Here is a 19,883-nt window from a genome sequence, read left to right as displayed (position 1 = left end):
TTTATTTTTTTTGATCAAGATTTATCTATCAATAATTTTTATCATGGACGTCTTTGTTCAGCTGTTACTCAGACAATTAAATTAAAGCTCAACTGTTAAAATAATTCAAACCATATACTATGTTTCTATCCACCAAGAAAAATTAACCAATTCATAAAATTAGACTAAGGTAAAAGTGTTTGTGCTTACAACTGACAATGAACTTCCTCTAATGTCCTGCAATACTTAAATACATAGTGGCTTCTATTGACATTATTTAAAATCTGACAAATTGCTCTTGTTAAGAAAATTACAAATTCATAATAATATAACTAAGAAATTACAATTTCTACTATTATACATGTACATAAAAGCAAAAACGATCTAAACAACATTCTTTTAAACAAACCCCTTCATATTATCACCCTTGTTGCTCTTCTGGAACATGGAGTTGTCAGCAATTGATCAAATTAATATATGCTGGATACCGAGCATTACATTGTTGAAAAACATACTAAAACATTTATGTCCTTAATTCCTCTCATTACTGTCACTGTTTTTTTGTTTGTTTGTTTGTTTCGTTTATTTTTGTTTTAAATATCGTTCATAAGTTTTATTACAGTACAATACCTTACATTGGTGTGCCTTTTGACATACAAGTTGTGGAAGTTGTTTGTGTTTTCCAGCTGGCCTGCTTTGGGACCTTGCAACCTCTGAATGATCTCTGCTTTCATTTCCATGGCAATGTGAGCAGGCAGTAAAGAAAGTAGAAGACGCTCCTAAAATTTAAAATGGTATGTCCATAATTTATTCAAGGAGAATAAAATCAGCATGGAATCAACATTGTGCAAGGTATACTTTGTTAAGATATTACAACAGTTTGGTGAGGCTTGCAATCATGCATTTGCCTGGTATAGCCTCCAAAATTAATCAGTTCCTTGAAGAACCTGACTGATATTCACACATTTCCAAGTAATATCTAAGTAATATTTTTTCAGATGTATTTTAAATGCTTGCACATAGTTTTAAAAGGTTTAAGACTGAAAAGGAAAAGATAAACTCAGAACACACAAAATGTTGGGCTTTTGCAGAATTCATTATTTTAATACATATTCCGCCTTTAATTTGGCATTTGCCAAACCGAAGTTTTCAGAAAATATTCTAAAGCAACAAGGAAATTGGCTACATGCAAAAACAAAACAAAACCCATTTTTCTTATCTTTTCTTGGTATTATACTTACGGTCTTCTCCTTAAGAAAATCCATTACCTTGGTACATTTTAATTTTACCCATATTACCTGTGACAGCTTTTCATTGATTACCTACTTAACTGGTAAATAGAACTAACGAGACTAGCTAGAACTCTGAAGAAAAAAAAATACCTTCTACATTGATCATACCTCACCTCAAAACTGAACTTTCCATGGAAATTTCCTATTTTCTGGTAGAGCTGTGGGGAGAATCTAAGTCTGGTTAAGCACGAAAAATAGACCCTGAACCAATGTGGAAGGAGAAGTCAGCTATGAAAGCCCATGACAGATTCAGAGAGAGAAACAGCTGTACCAGAAAAGATGACCACCTCTAAAATTCGTGATTTCTGCAAGTGTTATTCACAGTGATGCATTCTCTTTGGTTCATGATATGTAGTTTTGTGTTGTTTGCAGTCCTATTCATGAGGGTACCAGCAGTGTAACCATTAATGCAACACTCTGCCTGGGATAATTATTCCTATTCAGATCTAATGGTCTGGAGCAGATCATGGCATTAACAGTGCTGTAAACTCTATGATATGTACAGCTTGCTTGGCTATCTATCTCATTAACAAGTAATGAAGACTCCCTGTTCCCCAAAGCATTTGTGTACCTCTGAGCACAGCATTAACATGCACAAAACCTCTAAATCTGGTCCTGTATAGACTGTGTAAAAAAAACCCTTCTATTTCAATGAATCAAGACAGAATCTTGCTTTGTTGTTAAGTAGTATTGAACCAATCCCCCCTCCTTTTTTTTTTTTTTTTTTAACTTTGTTGAAATCTAGAAGTAATCCTGATTCACATGTGTATGGGCTGCTCTTTATTTTGCATACTAAATCATGTCACAAAAACAGTAAGACAAGTCATGAAGTCTGACTAAATGAAAGAAGAATGAAATAAAAGGCATACTGTTTTCCTTCTGCTAAGATCTCAGATTGACACGTTGTAACTAAGATGAATATCTACAATTGACTTTTCATCTAAATGTTAATGTTCACTCATTTCTTGAACTGAAAGATTTATTTATTATGGTTAGGCAGTTAGGCAGGTCCAAGAGGTCAATGTATTTGCATTTTTAAAATAGCCTGGTGGAGATATTTTGCTAGCTTATAAAGAATGCCTCCAAAACCAATCATTTTTTCCCCATAATGAAAGCCTACTCTTGCAAGTTGCTGTTTATCAAACAGAAAGCAGTTGTGCATTTTGTGACTTATGGTACAGGTCAGCACTTGTTATCATTAAACAGGTAACAAAAAGGTGAACGGTCTTCGCTCGAATTTTACTTCACTGTGCTCTGTGCACTGTTGTGACCTGGCCAGTAAATGCAAACTAGATCACTACCTTCCTATGACTCTTAAGATTCCACAAACATGGTGAGGCAGACATTCAACATCCAGGTTACTCCTGATGTCTTGAAAACCTCAGAGAGGCAGGAAAAAGGTCAAAGAGAGGAACAACAGAAATGATATCTGTCAAGCTACGAGTCCCAAATTCTCATGTGCAAGTTGACTTTCTTGTCAGAATATTATCTGACTTGCGGAGGTGATTTTCCCAGTCGTCCCTAGTTATGTATCACTTGCCTAAAGCTTGGTAAACTCTAGATGCTTGTTTAGCTTGAATAAATTGGCACATCTGTTAAAGCTCATAGAGCTGCATCAATTTTTATAAGGTAGCATTTGCAGCATTTTGCACAATGAAGGTTGTGCTGCTGTTATGCTATAAACAAACGAAATACCCTCAAATACTTGGAATGGTACATTTTCTTAAGTGCTTTTTATCAAAGTAAATTCTTCTTGACCCAGGGCGATAGTGTATTGTTTGTTCGTTCCTGTTTGTTATGTAAAGTACTAATTCTGATTCACTCATTTGTACAAGACTACACGGCTAATGTCAACCCTCCTTTTCACCTATAGATGTGTTACTTCTAAGAATTTGCAGATTTAAAGGCCAAAAAGAAAACAGTCCTCCATCTACTCAAATCTCTTGAATAATACAGACAACAAAAATGTCATCATGGAGAAAAAGAGGTATTCTGATAGGGTTCGCTACATTAAAATCAGTTTAGCACCTTACTTCAGTGGAGAGGAACCAACCTTTAAGCAGTTCACAGAATTTAATACTACATTCCTGCAGGGGGCAATTCTCTGTCTCTTTGTTATCTATGGAGGAAACCGAAAGTCCAAACTTTGGTCTTACTGGAAGAAACGCCCATCTTTGCTGTTGAGCCTTTGATGTTGATGAAGGCTGCAGAAAAACTATATATATGTAGATCAATGATGTGAAATAGGGACATTTTTTGTCCCTGTAGCCCCATACAAGGGTATTTTTTGTACCAGAGTGTCATTTAGGACACTCAATACAGAATTTTACTTTTCCGGTTTTGTTTTCAGATTGCTGTGGCATACGTCTAACCATGTATTTAGCAAACTTGACAAACCAGGTCAATAAGTCAGCAGTGAAAGCTCTAGAAGCAATCAGCCTATATGACACCTCAGCTTCCCAATGAAGTTTATAAGTAAACTAGGATAAATTATTATTTTTTTTTTATCTGCCTTTGAAAGGTATCAAGAAATAATCTACCAAAAAAAAAAAAAGAATCACATGATTCCTGATCACACGGTGATGAATCAGCCACCTGGCTCACACAGACAGAGATCAACGGGGTACTTGTTTGGCAAATTATGGTACTGTTTTCCAATTCCCATGTATGTTCTCTTAAATAGACCTACTAGGATAAACAGCTTTAACTTGGTTTTGATTAAAGGTGACTTGACTCCTAACTGGGAAGAAGAGATCATTTTTAACAACCAGGTGATATTATTCCCTTAAATTTGCTCAGTTAGTAACCTCCACCACCATTATTACCCTTGCACCGAGACTAATAAATTGTGTTTTATTCATACAAAACAAGGAAGAGTATTTAATCTTGATTACAGAAGCATTAAGAGATGTAGAATTTATCAATTCCTTAGCTGTCTGTCCTACTGCTTGAAAATGCGTTCTATATTTCTTATTTCCGAATCTTGGTCCTGTTACACCTTTCTTAGCTCAAGATTAAAGTGCACACTATTTTTCTTGTAAAGAATTTAAACACTAATCAGATAACTCCATTTCCTTTTCCATCAGGCATACAAACTTAGCTCCATAAATCTCCTGCCACTACATACTTTCTACAGTCTTTTTTCTATACCCTATACAACCTTCAAACATTTGTGAAAGCTGATTTGACACAAGTCTTGACATTACATTCCAGTACACAGACATTCATGCACATACTGTCTTGCCCTGTTCCCCTCAATATGTCCACGACTTACACGGCACAGCTCTCCACTGTAACACTGGTAGAGTTCCCTGCCTGCTATGGCTGCAAAATACTTTTCAAAATTGCAGCTTTCCAAATTTCTAGCTAAGAAACATACTCATCGTTTTCAGACTAATGACTTTCCAGACACAGGACAAAGGTGTATCTTGACTTGATAAATACAGTTTCTGAAATATTCTATATTACTGTATTTTCTATCAAACCAATATTTGACTTTTCTACAAAATGACTGTGATTGCTTTTAAATATCTCCTAGGTCATTAATAAAAAATAAATATTAGATCAAAGGACAAGAACTGGTTCTTGCAGAACACTATGCACATGCCCACCCATTGAACATTTCCACTGACAATTTAAAATTACACCACTCAAAATCCATTAGACAGGGCTCTTTTAATGGGGAGCAGTTTCAGAGTTTTTAACCAAGATATCCAGTGTCATTACATCAAAAATCTTGCTGAAATCTACTACTTCTGGGACGTTATTTAAACCAAACCTGTTCCCCATTAAAAACTGAAAAACGCAGTTATATAACTTTCTGCAAACTTGAGTACATCCTTCTATTTATTTACAAACACAGAATCATCATAGCAGAATCTTTAATTTTAAATTGATTGGTTTTTTTTGTTTGTTTTGTTTTGTTTGTTTCTTTGTTTTTGGAATACTTTTAAAACTGGTCCTGGCCTTGACAAAAACAGGCAAAGATTTTTCCCTACATATTAGAATATTCATAATATTGAACCATTTTTTACATATCTAATTGCTGCTTTTCCTGTCATTCATGGCTAGTACAGACTTTAAGCCAAAGCTGACATCTTTTCTGATTACAGAATTATGAACTCTAATCCATTAATTAACACACTCCTAAAGGACTCCCTATTGCTAACAACATTCATCTACGTATTTTTTAATTTGTGTGGAAAAGTTTTTTTCAAATCCCCAAGCATTGCATTGTAAGACTTTCTTCATGATCCTCTAGGTGAAATTTCAAGGCTAGAAACACCAAGAACTATAAAATCAAAACCAGAAAATTAAAACACATAAGCTGAATGAGAGCACCGCCCCCTCACTCCTCTCTACTTCACCAGCCAAGAAAAGCAAGGTCCCACACAGCTGTTTATTTTTGCAGAGGACACACAGCTGATGCCCAGGAGCAGCAGGCCTTGGCCACTCCAGCAAGAAAGGAGCAGAATCAGGGGGTGTGATCAAGACAGGGCCCTGTCTTGGGGACCATCCCCATGTCCAGGTGAACGTGTCAAGCCAGGGTGGTAGCTGAGGGCCCAGATCACCAGGACAGCCCATGGTGACCAGACATGGCCATGAGGGAGCCAGGAACGGGTCAGGGCCAGGGAGGCCCAGGAAGGGCAGCCAGCCATCTCCTGACAAGACCACAGCAGCAGGGATGAGGCCACCCTGAGAAGCTGGCCACAGGCCAGGGTCTGGAAGAAAGGGCCCATGGCCATGCACAGGCACAGTGACGGTGCAGCCTGGGAGCTTCTCCCAAGGGCCACCAGGAAGGGGTCACCCTCCCTGCACTGACCCTGCACCAGCCCTGGCTTTTGTTAGGAACGGGCGTATTGATTTTCATGCTAAATATGCACAATTCTGCATGCTCAACGTGCCCAGGTCATTTGCTGCTGAATAGCTCTATGTCTGCATAGTTAACATCCAGCTGGTCACCTTCATCTTCAAATACCCCTGAAGCTATCTGAAAGCACTGCTTTGCCACAACAGTTTCAGTGGATGAGTCTGAAGCCTCATTTAAATGCACAGGCTCACCACAGATTTGGCAAAGACAAATTCCTTCAAGGAACTTATGGGATGCTTAATGTTTATGCATAAATTACCATTTGCATATGAACACTTTCTATGACTAATTTTTCAGATGAGGCTCACTGTACCTTCAGAATACAAGCATATGTGCTGCTTGTTCCAAGTCAGCAAACAGCAAAACAATAGAGTGAAAACAGAACATAAGGACGCACATAGCCACAGCTGCTTAATAAATTGACACGATTTCAAGGTTTGTTTCAGTGTGATCCTGCTAAGTCTTGCTTTAAGGTTTTTATATCTCAAGGCCACTGCTGAATGTCCAGAGGGAGAATTCTTCAAATAACGTGTTTGATGAGATTAACATAGTCATTACTATGTCAGTCTTTAATAATGGTAAAGTATTAGGAATCTGGCATAAGCATAGTGCAGCGCACACACTGTCTTACTTGAATTCACAGTCACGTTTCAGAAAGAAATGTGGTATCTTATACACAATTTCTGTGCAATCTAAAAGGTAAAAAGCCATTGAAAACTCAGAGCAATAGTTACCTTCATTTCTTTGTGTGTATACATGTATAAATATATATACATATATCACTGTTAAAAAACACCCCAAAACTAACTACTAACTAACACTAAGTTAATAAATAAGTGTTTATACTAAAGTATGCTTAGCTGTCAACTGCAACTGCATTTAGAGCCTGAATCAATGCCAAAAAGAGAAGCAAAATGTCTTCTACGGGCACTAGGCCAACCCCTTGATGAGCAAGGAATTTTATTCCTTATTTTTCCTTCTATTCAGTTCTTTCCTCATCAAGTCACTTTCTTAATTTAGGAAGCACATATACTAAATATATATAGTTTTGCTTTCTTAAGCTAGTAGTCAAGGGTGCTAGTCAAGGAACAGGGTGCATCAGATATTGCTCTGGTACATAACTACAAGAACCTTCCACAGTACCTAAGGCTGGCATGTTCATTTGGGAAAGTTACAGGCTCACAAACTAACAGTGGGAAAAGCTGAAGTAGCAGCTTAAGATGAATTTGTTACTCTGTGAAGTTTATTAGCCCTGGCAGGTCTATAAGTTTTCAGCTAGCGAGTTCGAATGCTGTGGTGAAAATATCTTTATAAATGGTTGTCAACAATGTATTAATACCAAATATCATTAGACACCCACACTCTGTTTCTTTGCCTTTTCAAATATAGTAGCAACAGTTGAAGTATTCAAGCTATACTTCAGTTCCCCCCCCCGCCTCCTCCTTTAGACAATTAAGCCTTTTAACTCCAAATAAAACTTTCTCATTTTGATGAGAAAAGCTTTATTTTATTTTTAGTTAGAAATTAAAAAAAACACGTATGAAGGTGTCTATGCAGCCATTTTCCCATGGACAGAGATCTCCTGATCGGCTGCCCAGTTTAGAGTCAAACCTTGTTGTTGAAAGCATCAAATCCAAAGCAAAAGCATTTCTACAGAACAACCTTCCACTTAAGTAGCAGGATCATGTTTGAAGTACACTAACAACATAGCTCCTCCACACTCTATTAGCTAGCATGAAACAGGTTGTTTTCACCTCAGACTTTGTAATCCCAAAGCTGGGACTTCTGATGCTAACATTTTAGCAGCCTGCTTGCAGAATGCCAATTAAGCATGGAAGAATAAATTTCCTTCTGTATTTCACTGGTAATTATCCAATATTTTACCAGATGCCATACGGGTCCCAGACATTTGTGTGATCAAACATAAGTTACCACACAGAAGGATCAAAAACAAGCATCAGTCACCCAACCATGCCTGCTGTGGGCTCATAAACACTTCAAAATAGGTCAGATGAGCAGTCAGAAGTAGGGCCAGATAGCAATGAAAATGAATCAAAAGATCTTAAGTCTTTTCATTGGATTAATCAGGAGTAGAGGTAGATAACAATCAGTTTGGCCCATACAATGGCTTACTTTAAATGGAAAGAAAAGTTAACTCAAGCAAAAATGAATTCCAAAAAAAAAAAAAAGTTATTTCATTCAAATACAAATGAAAAGGAAGCCTACAGTAAAATGTCTGTCCTACTTCTTGTGAAACAGCGATGATAAATTTTACTGATGTAAGCTGTATCTTTTAACACCTTTTTACTGAGCAGCACAGTAAGCATCACTGTTCATTCAAGGCTCACTTCCTAGCCTTGAGGAACAAAAAGCTGACTCACCCTAAGATAAAACCATAGAAGAGGCAGATCTCCAGAGGGTATACTCTGCTACTGCATTTATAAAGCTGACCTTCTGTTTCCTTACAATGATCTAAATAAAAAGTAACAGTACTGATTTGCATTGTATCTTTAAATTGGGAATAAAAGTTTCTGTTTTGTTTATTCGCATCATTTATATCCTGTAGAAGTCTCTCAGCAGCTCTTAAAAAAAACCCTGTATTTACTACTTACTAAATAAAGTTTTAAACGGAAAACTACGTTCTCACTGGAAAATAAATACACGCTAAAAAAAAAAAAAAAAAAGCTCTTAATTTTGATGAATCTGACAAGGAAAAAAAAACAGCAACTTACAGTACAGCAGATACATGAAAAGCTATTAACGAACATATACTACAAGGCCTAGCTTCTCAAATCAGAATTTAAATTCTGCAAATCATAGCAAGGGTTACAGCATTCAGAATTATCTTCATTTTATTTTCTAAAACTCCCAAGTAACATTTATAATGTTACTGCATGCACAGCTCCCAAAGGGTTTTATACAGTAGTTTTCAGAGGTGTTTTAGGCATTTAAAGATGCAGAGAGAAGCTTTGGGCTTAATCCACACAAAGACTGAGGTGGTAAATGCCTAGCTTTAAAGTGCTTTGTCACCAAGGAAAAGTAGATCCCAAGAAGTTAGACACTAGGACCGTGTGCAATGCACAGAGAAAATCTGAATCCTAAAAAACAGATAGAAAAATTAGATCTCAGAGAGGAGGCCACACAGGCAGGAAATGAGCAGAAAGGAGCACTGACTACAGTTCTGTACTGAAAACCACCAGAGGCTTAGCTCTGTGACATGAGGAGGCGCCTTTATTTGCTTGGGAACTTGTTGTGGGTAAAACAGACAGGGAATTTTAATTGAATTAATTTATTGCAAACAAAAAAAAACTTCCATCACTTATTCAGGTTTTGGGAAAAAACAAAACAAAACAGACAAAAAAATACAAAATAAACACCAAGACAAACACATGAATATCTATCCTCCCTGCTTCCCAGTCACAATTTTCATTATTCCTGTGAAAAGGTGACAGATGATATAGGAAATCAAGGTTGTATCTGGTATGTTTTTTCTTCTGCCATTCTGTGCTTAATCACTTCTGCTGTTCATTGCTTAATGGTTTCTGCTGCCCTTGCCCTCAGTGTCCCCCCTCTGGTGTGTGCTGTCCATTGGGACAGGCAGGATGTAGGCACTCCTTTTGGTGCCCCTAAGAGCTCATCCCCAGCCTCCAGCAGCTGCTTATTTCTTTCTGTGTTTGGGCAGGGGGACTGCGTGTCTCTAGCTGGATAAAGTTTCGGCATGCAATGGCTAAGTTTTTCCACACAAAGCCTTTTTTTTTTTTTTTTTTTCCCACACCTGCTTTCACGTTCCCTGTGGCAGCTGGATCCAGCTTTGACTGTCACACAGCGATTCATGACCCCCTTCCCCCCCCATTCACCACTGCATCCCCACTACTTGCTGCTGCCAGCAGGAGCTCTTTACAGACCCACAGCTACCACTGCTGCAGAAACCAGGTCATCAGATGTAGACATTTTCACATTTTATCTGAAGATCCAGGATTTAGACAATATGCTCTGCGAGTGACCCTGTGTTCAAACAGTCCTCTGTCAAGAGACCTCTCTTCTAACCCAAAGGGAAAATACTCATCTGTGAGCAGATTTCCCCTCTCTGCAGTGCTCAGGTGAATTCCCTAGATCCCAGGCTCCAGCACAAGGGCCACTGTGTTCCCTGCTTCTCTGTCATGAAAGGCACAACCCAGCTGAGATGGCCCAAGTGTGTCCTTCAACACAGGGAAAGTTGGGCCCCGTCCTATTATTCTGTGGGACCAGGGCCAGGATCATGGAAAGCTAAAAGCCTCACGTACTGAGGGATTTCAAATGGGTCTAATTCTTCCCAATGGTAGGTTATTACTGTTCCTTCAGAATGCTGGCTTACACATGGGTGCCAGATTTTGTGTGTTTGAGAATAGGAACTAAATATTGAATAGTTCAGTTGGAAGAGACCTTCAGAGCTCTAGTACAACTGCAATACACACACACACACACACACACTGTAAAAACAAATACCAAAGCTCCAATTGGCTGATTTGAGCAGCATTATTTCTAGTGACAAATATGCCATTGATGACAAATATGCCATTGATGAATTAAACATATTCTATAATCAATGCACTTAAATACCTTCCAATCTTTTTAGAAATCTGGAAATGGTTTGTGAATTCTTTACATAGAATCCCTTTCTGATAATTTCTAGCATACACCATCAATATACTCCATCCCTTTACTTAAAGTGATCAATTTTGAAAAGTTTAAACCGTAGTTTAGTACATATATCCACCAGAAAAAAACATGTTGACAAGGAAGATTTTGTACTGCTTAAACAGATGAAATGAAAGGAAAACAGAAGATAATTTTGAAGACATCCTTTTCCAATTACACGTAATACTTGTCAAAATTTTACCATGTAATTCACAAGATTGTAATTTATTATTTACCACTGAAACTTCAGCAATACAGGCACATGCTGACTATTTAGCATAGAAGAACCATAATTCCTGGAACGGGAGGCAGAACTGAAAATGTAAATCTTTAGCATAACAAGATGCTTATTGTCATATTTGGCTCCTGTTCCAGTCATCTTAATGATTTATTTATTTTTTTTAAACCAATACTTCTGTATGTTTTCAGCCACTTGTAGAGGGAATTGCTATAAAACGTATTCTCATTTTTATTAACATGCTATTTTTATTTTATTTATACACTGTTGTTATTAGTAAGCCTAAGGGACTCAATTTGCTCTTCAGTTGTGCTTTAGTGCACATGCAGTGCCACTGACTTCTGAAGAGTAGATTTATCAACCAGGCATGAAGGTGACTGGAGGATTTCCTAGAGACTCAGAAGGGAGTTGCTGAGGTTGTTTCAATGCTGGAAACTGCTGGAAGCTGTTGAACTAGAAGGGCTTTCTAGAGGAAGGCTGTAGGAAACTGCTCTCCTAGGGCAATGAGAAATTTATTTTCAAGCCTTGGTGTTTCCTCTGTTTCACCAGCAATTTAGAATTTTTCTTGGATGAAGAATTAACTTATCTTAAACAAGTTAACTGTGTGGTAATTAAAACTTGATTTTATTTACTTATCTATTGAGACCAGCAACTATCCTGCTCTAGGGCCTGTATGACTCATGCTCCATCATATCAAGGGTGTTTTAAAGTTTGAATAAACTCACAGCCATCCAAGCAAGGTTAAGCTTTTACAGCTACAAAAGTCCTGCAAGGACTGCAGCCCACGCAATAAGCAAGTTCTATAAATTACTCGGGGGCAAAAGATTGTTTCATGTTTGGAAAAAAAAGAAGCTTTCATTGCAAAAGCTCATCCCTTAGTCCATAACAACTGCTATTTAGGAAATGACACTGCAGCTGCATAAGGCATTTCTTATTCAACACTTTACAGATAGAGGTCTGCATCTTATCTGGCTGGTGCAAGATCAGTTCCTCTGATATTCTCCTCTATCTTTTTTCCTTGTGAAGCCTCCAAGGAAGCCTGGAGCTCTGGATTGTGTGCTGAAACAGGCTCTGGTCTCAAATTGTGTGCTGAAACAGAAAAGTGTTTGACTGCAGCTGGCCCATCCTTCTTTGGTGAACCCACAGCTCTTCCAGCACGGCAACACTGCTTGCGTTCAGCACAGTAACAGCCATCCAGACCCTTCACCTCATATCCTACAGGATGGCTTCTTTTAGTTTGAGATAAAAACAGGCTTTGAAGAAAGGTGACGTTTTGATAACGTCTTCCAACACTAGTTTCAGCTAACTGCCCTCATCTGTAACTTCATGTTTGCATTCACATATTCATTTCTGCTACCTAACAGCAGTTGCCTTCCCTTCAAGTGGGACAGCAATCTGATAGCACATGGAATACACTATTTTAATGTTTCTACTTTCAGTGCAGAAGAAGGAAGTAAACAGGAATAAAATATAGCCACGAGGAACTGGAAGACCAGCAACAAATCATGTTTCTTCAGCATTATGTAGGAGGTTTACTTACGCTAGACAGAAAGGAAAAATGGCAGTCCCTGCAGGCCAGATTTAAAATACCTAAGTTATGTAAATCTGATGTGTTTTTTTTTTCTAATGGTCAACGAGGAAGTATGAAATGCTCCCAAAAGCTAGGGACCAAACTACATCGCATTTGGGGCCCAAACTATATTGCAAGATGTAGTAGTAAACACAGTTATTTTCAACAATAGCCAAAAACATTTCTTATGAGGAAGCAAGGAAAATGCCTGCTGTTGAATTTACAGTAACAATTGGCCCTGCCCTCAATATCCATGTTATGTCACAAACAAATTTATCTGGATACTATAAAGCAAGAAACAAAGCAGCATTCCTGCACTTCATGAATTCAAGAAAAAATATTTTTCCTTCAGTATTCTCTTCATCTTCTAGAAATGTGCATAAACTACCATCTGCAAAGGTGCATACTCAGGATTTATTTTATACACAAATTGAAATCAAAACAAATCAAATGTATTTGCAGATTTATCTGCAGTAGCATAAAGCTCACTGTAAAAGCTGACAGATCTCCATACTGTGGCATACTGTGCAATACTAAAGTACTTCTGTGACTAACCCTCTACATGCAGGGGGCACATATTCCGACAACAATTTCTTGTGACTAGGACCTGTGCATATTTTGTATTTGATAAGCAACTTTCACTGAAATATTTACTTTTTTTGACAAAAGCAGAAAGCTGCTTCTTAAAAAATAATCTGAGCATAAAAGAAAATGAAAGTGACAGAGATTTTTGTATATATAAATTTCTCAGAGAGGAGAACTAAGCAAGTCAAAACACGTGTTCATACAAAGACATTTGCCCTGTCCCCTGCTTACTTTCCTCAGGATCCTTTTGTAAGGGATCTTAACGTCCAGAAATCTAGACAGCCAATATCAAGTCCATCATGCTCACCCACAGGATCACTGAAACCTTCAGAGAATCTTTTTTTTTCCTCTACAAAAGCTGTCTTGACATTTCTTCCACGTATCACACTCGTCCACATGAGCATTAATTTTATATTCTACTTCCAGCCACAAACCCAAAACAGAGATGGGGTTTCTAAGTCTGTAGTTCCCTTGTCCCCCATGGAGCTCTGCCCACAACTCTTGGTGAGTGTGATACTGCATGCAACAGGTAGCAGCAGCATTTCAGCTGTTTCCTCCCTACATTTTTATATCTCTCAGATGAATACATGGATATGAGGATTTAATACTGCTTATTTTATTTATTCTATTTATTCCTTGACCTCTTCTTCTCACACTTCACCTTGAGATAAATCCTGTAATGAGTCTTCCATAAACATGGAACACTTTTCTTTCACAATTGAATGCAGAAGCATAAAAAAGGTATTTATTATGTTTACTATAGGGAATCATATGGCATAGTTCCAGAACCCAAGCTTACTCTGAAAAAGATGAATCCGTTCATTCCTGCACAGTTAAAAACACACTTTCTGCTTCTTTCTAGTCACTGCTTCTAAACTTACAGTAATATTTCTCCTTTCAGTGCTAATTTACTTTTCCAAAGAGATCAAAAATATATATCTTTTTAAATTTTCAAATTACTCAATGTCCCATTTCATTTAAGGAAAATTTTAAAATGTGCTTGCAGTTATTTTAAATGACTATTATCAATTTGCATTCATAAAAACAAGGTATTAAACATTAAGAATGGATTCCACTGAATGCCTTTCTTTCCCTTTTTTAATTTTTCCCCTGTTATTGATAATAACCAGTTAGCCTAGAATCAACTAAATTAATACTTTACTTTCAAAGGTGGAGTGAAAGTAGCTTTCTTATGTTTGATTATTCACATTTTAATTCCAAGAAGATGAGGTGGGCAAGCTACACAACACAGCTTAGTCCCTTAGGGCTTTTACTATTCATTTTTACATTCTATATCTATAGCCACAGAAATTCACTCAACACGACTTATAAGAATGCCTAATATAAGGCTCTTTAAGGCATGACCAGAGATACTTTTCTGAACTAGTGCCTAGGTTTGGAATTTTATAGACCACAAATACTAAGTGCTGCATACCAACTTGCAAGTTCAAATGGCATAGATTTGAGAATATGCCTTAAATCAGTATTTTTCAAACTTCTTAAAGCCAAAACTATCATGAAATTAAAATTAAATCAAAAGGCAAACTAAATCTCTCATTGAGGGGTAAACAGCCCTGCATCCATGTTAACTCCGAAGCAGCTGTCACTGCACTCACTCTGCAGCTGATGCCAGACTGTTTCCAATGCCACATTAACCTCACAAAATAAAAGCCTTTTCAGAGGGCAGCCGAGAGATTTGTTTAAATACGTAGGCTTTTCAGACTAAGAGACTGAGTCGTTCATCAAGGTTAGGCTAAACACCTGACCAACTCAAACACATACTTCCACAGAATGAAAACCTTGCATCATATTCTACCAGTAATTTTATTTTCCTTGTTTTAAAAAATGTATTTTATTACCTACCCATACTAACAGGCTGAAATGCCAACATCCTTTAAGATAAACCACTGTACTGAAGAACTTGAAGTGATGAGCATTCCAGAAATAATGAAGTCAATTTGTCAATGACAGCTAGATTTTGCAGTTACACTACTCACTGATTCTTCCTCTCAAGCAAGACGTAAGTGTCTCATTGCAGGTAAATGAACAGTTGTGATATTTTACGAGAAAGCATTTAATATATGAAAGAATGTTTCAGTTGCTATGGCTGGAAAGGGAGACAGGCAGCTAGTCACTTAAAGAAGACAGAGGTAAGTAGACCCTGTGCTTATGCTCAAGACAAGTACAAGAGTTCTCCCTTTGAATCCAGAAGCTATGGGGCTCTTCTCTAACTAGAAAAATGCAAGATGCTAGACAATGACAGTGACTAGCAATGACAGAAGAGCTCCCACAAGTTGAAGAGTATTTCTACTATCAAATTATTTGAAGAGGAGATATGAAGACAAAGAAGCCACAACAGCTAAGAGGATGTAGAAATGAGAGAACTCTGGTCAAGTAATTTCTAAGACCAAATGGTTGGCCCTTTCTACACACAAAGGTATGTTAACATGTTTATACAACTGCAAAATACCACTGACTAAACTAGCAGATCAATTCACCATCAACGTGAAGCTTTCTGAAACAGGGTTTGGGAGACACTGTATAACACTGCCAGGATCAGAGTCAACTTAGGCATCTGGTGACACCTGGAGAGGATGGAAACCCTTCAGTGCTATTAAGACTTTGATTTTAACAGCATTAGCAGTGAAAATGACCCCATTTCAATGCAGTTTTGGGGATTGAAAGGATATTGAATCTCTTTCAGAAAAAACTCTGAGTATGCTTTAAGTAGTGGCACGTGTTGGGGCTGCTCCTCCAGCTCCCTCCAGCTATTACAAGCCCACCCTGTCTTTCAAGGCTCCCTACAGTCCACAGTTTAGTTGTCTAGTTATCCTACCTCATTGGTAAAGTCCCAGAAGGACTGAAGCCCTTAGACATTTCCAGAGTGTTGGACTTTTCACTTTGTCTCTGAGACTCTGATCACTTAGTTTATTCCTACAAGTATAAAAAGCAATGCTTTTTCTTTTTTTTTTTTTTTTCTGGAAATTGCTATAAATCACCACCATGACTAGCAGAGGCATATCACATGGCTTCTCCATTTGTGCCATAGCTGGAAAAGTCATTCTCTTCCTCAAAATGGATGGCTGCTCAATTTTTCTACACATATTCAAAACCATGTTGTTTTGTTTTTATTTTTTATTTTTTACCTGAGTTTCAACAAACATCAAGCTGACTTGATTCTTTTCAAGTCTGCCTCTGACAATAAATCATGAATTTTTCAGATCCCGTATTTAACTGCATTTTAAGGCACCCCCAAAAACTGCAATTCTACTTAGATGTCCAAGTTCTTCTGTCTTCATCCACTGCATACATGTGTTCTCATTCCAGATGCATTAAACACATTCATTAAACTATGCTGCTGCCACTTCCTTTTCTCTTAGGTGCATCTTCATTCACAGTATTCACACTTGTCAACCAATCCACCTTCAGCCAGTCGTATCTTTAAAATGCTAATGTATGCTATGCAACAGCATACTAATATCTTTGATGGGCTGGATAATAACTTTAACTGAATGAAGAAAATTAGGGAGAAACTGTGGTACAGTGATTTATGTAAGTTATAGCATATCTATTTATAGCATTGCACAGCCTTGTAATGATAGTCTGTTGGCATCACTGAGAATCCTTGTATGGAGCTTGGACAAGAACACTGACAACAACAATAATATTTAATTGCATTTTACATGCAAAAATTAATGGGAATTCAGCTAACAGTAACATGTACTGATTTTAAGTTCTATTTATAGCATTGCACAGCTTGGTAATGATAGTCTGTTAGCATCACTGACAATCTTTGCACAGAGCTTGGACAAAAACGTTAACAACAATAATATTTAATTGCATTTTATATGCAAAAATTAATGGGACAGGACTTCAGCTAATGGCAATATGCTATTCATATGCTACTGATTCTAAATTGGGTTATGACATATCATTTGTTCCTCAAACTCATTGAAGATGCATGCATTAAATTACAACAAGTCTGGAAAATACATATGGGGAAGAAAAATTAGCTATACACAAAAATTGGCTTTACATAAAATGAACAAAATGGAGAGAAAATCTGTCATAGAATGCCCAAAAGATAAGCAATCAACTCTCATTAGAAAGGCAGATATAGATAGAGCAACACAAGATTACAGTCTTTTACATTAAAAAAAAAAAAAAAGATAAAAAGTAAAACAAAAGCTTGTGGTTTTGCTGATATTATCGTGTTACAACAATAAAAAATAGACATCCTTAGAAATATTTGCAGAGTATTTGTATGTCACAGTGTCACAGTAACAGTCACACTAACATTTCCATCTTCTATTTTATAACTACAATCACAAGCTGAACATTCTTGTTTTCCCTATGATACCAGAAAACAAATGTTCAGTCTTAACATACGGCAACTATGTAAGGAAGAGTTTTAAAACAACCTGTAAGAGTTATCTTAAAAGGAAGGAAGACTAGCAGTCCAATTTTTGTTTGTAAACAAACAGAGAAATTGAGCTATTATTAAATATTCCATTTTTCACAGACAGACTTAGTCCAGCAGCCTCTAAATTGCAAAATCACAGATGAGGAGTTAGTCATCTGGACTAAACCTATTTACTGTAATTGTGTTTTTAGAGTGTTGTCAGCGTGGATTGCATTACAGCTGCACACAATCCCTGTGAGCACTAGACTTTTTTTTTTTTTTTAATTAATTAAAAAAAGAAATGTAGCCCCATTTGTTGCAGCACTTCAGCCCTGGGCAGCCCAAGGGTTCCTTTCGATGCTGTAAAGGGCACTGTTAAAGGTACCTGTGACAGGCTGACTCATACCCAAAAGCCATAAAGCAAAGGGAATTTAACAAGGCCAAATTATACTCCTATTTTCCCCCACTCCTCTCATACTCAAAATATTGCAGTACCCCATATGGAGTTGGGATGGAAGGCAGGTATCAGGATCCACTATGACATTCTAAAGGATCTCATTTATAATTTCTGCATTTCTCAAGGATCACATTTGCTATTGGATAAAGGCAGTCTTCCAAAACTGGCATTCTTCCCAAACACAGAAAATAGACAAGAGCTTTAAAGTCATTAAAAGTAATGCAGAAAAGTTCTGGAAAAGCAACTTGCTCTGAGGAGTGGAAACAAAAGATTTTAACATCCAGAGCAGAAGGCAAGCTAGATGAATTTGTGTCATTCCTACCAACGCCAACAAGAGGAGATCAGAGAGATGCAAAATGATTGATTCTGAGGTATGAATTGGAGAAGGTCATGCTAATTAATATCACAGAATAAGAGGCTTTAAAAAAAGGAACAACTCTCGGGACCAATTTTTCTGATGACACAAAGTTATTCATCGCAATCAGAAGATCAGTGGACTGTGAACAGCTGCAGAGAGGTCTTGGAAGATGGAGGCCAGCACAACACAGCCTGCCCAACAACTGTCTCCAAGAGCACCTGCCCACCTTTCTCTACTGTTCTCAGCCACTATGTTCCCCACATCGCTTCGGTGAGAACTATGCTTGTACTGGGCATAGGTGGCAGGGTTTTGGTAGCTGGGGTGCTGCAGGGTTGGCCCCTGTGGGAAGAGGTCAGCAGCTCTGCAACAGACCCACTGCAGAACACAGCTGAGACCATCAAAGCTGGTGGCATCTCTAGGAAAACATACAAAAGAAAATGCCAGCAAAAGATGCCATCCAGGGAGAGCAGGAAGGAAACTGCAGGGGGAACACCAAGGTCAGAGTAGGAGCAGCTCCATGGCAGTGCAAGTGTTCATGGCTGCCCGAGGAGCACCCACACTGGAGCAGATGGATATGCCTGAAGGCCCATGGAGAGCCCATGCTGGAGCAGAGGAAGTCTGTGAGGAGGAAGGAGCAGGAGCTCCTGGCCACCCTGCTGTACCCCCATGCTGCAGGACTTAAGGAGAGAAATTGACCTTGGGGAACAAAGGCATTGTTTTAATGTCTGGCTTTTCTGCTTCTCACTACCCCAAGCTATGCTAATTGGTAACAGATTAATTTTCCCCACATTGAGTTGTGGGGAAAGGATGTGAAACTGTTGAAGAGTGTCCAGAGAACAGCTACTAAGATAGTGAAAGGCCTAGAGGGGAAGATGTGTGAAGAGCATCTGAGGTCGCTTGGCCTGTTCAGCCTGGACAAGAGGAGGCTGAGGGGGGACCTCATCGCGGCCTACAGCTTCCTCGTGAGGGGGAGTGGAGGGGAAGGCACCGATCTATTCTCTTTAGTGACCAGTGATAGGACCCACAGGAGTGGAGTCAAGCTGCAACAGGGGAGGTTCAGGTGGGATATCAGGAAGAGGTTCTTCACCAAGAGGGTTGTCACATGCTGAAACAGACTCCCCAGGGACGTAGTCACTGCACCATGTCTGTCAGAGTTTAAGAAGCGCTTGGACTGTGCACTTAGTCACATGGTCTGAATTTTTGGGTAGACCTGTGTGGTGCCAGGAGTCGGACTTGATGATCCTTATGGGTCCCTTCCAACTTGGGGTATTCTAAGATTCTATGAGACTGTTTTGCCCAAGACAGTAACCTGTAAACCTGTAAGCTATCTCCTTGTCTTCATCTGGACCCATGACTGGGTCTTGCTACACAGACTTACTTGTGCCTTACTGCTTGAGCAGTCACTTAATGATTTATAATGGCTGAATTTGAAAAAGCCAACGCCAGCAGCAGCAA

The 19,883-nt window shown here is 38.2% G+C and overlaps 1 protein-coding gene across 1 annotated transcript in view; it reads right to left on the bottom strand.

The window, feature by feature from the left end:
- Positions 1-19,883, bottom strand: part of ADCY2 (adenylate cyclase 2) — a 206,976-nt gene that overhangs the window by 76,690 nt on the left and 110,403 nt on the right. Inside the window, exon 5 of the mRNA XM_038175758.2 lies at positions 610-758. Within this exon, the coding sequence (XP_038031686.1) occupies positions 610-758 (149 nt within the window). The remainder of the gene's footprint in view (positions 1-609; positions 759-19,883) is intronic.

This window comes from Anas platyrhynchos, chromosome 2, assembly GCF_047663525.1.
Source record: "Anas platyrhynchos isolate ZD024472 breed Pekin duck chromosome 2, IASCAAS_PekinDuck_T2T, whole genome shotgun sequence".
Taxonomy (NCBI): domain Eukaryota; kingdom Metazoa; phylum Chordata; class Aves; order Anseriformes; family Anatidae; genus Anas; species Anas platyrhynchos.
This window is presented reverse-complemented; position numbering and strand designations above follow the sequence as displayed.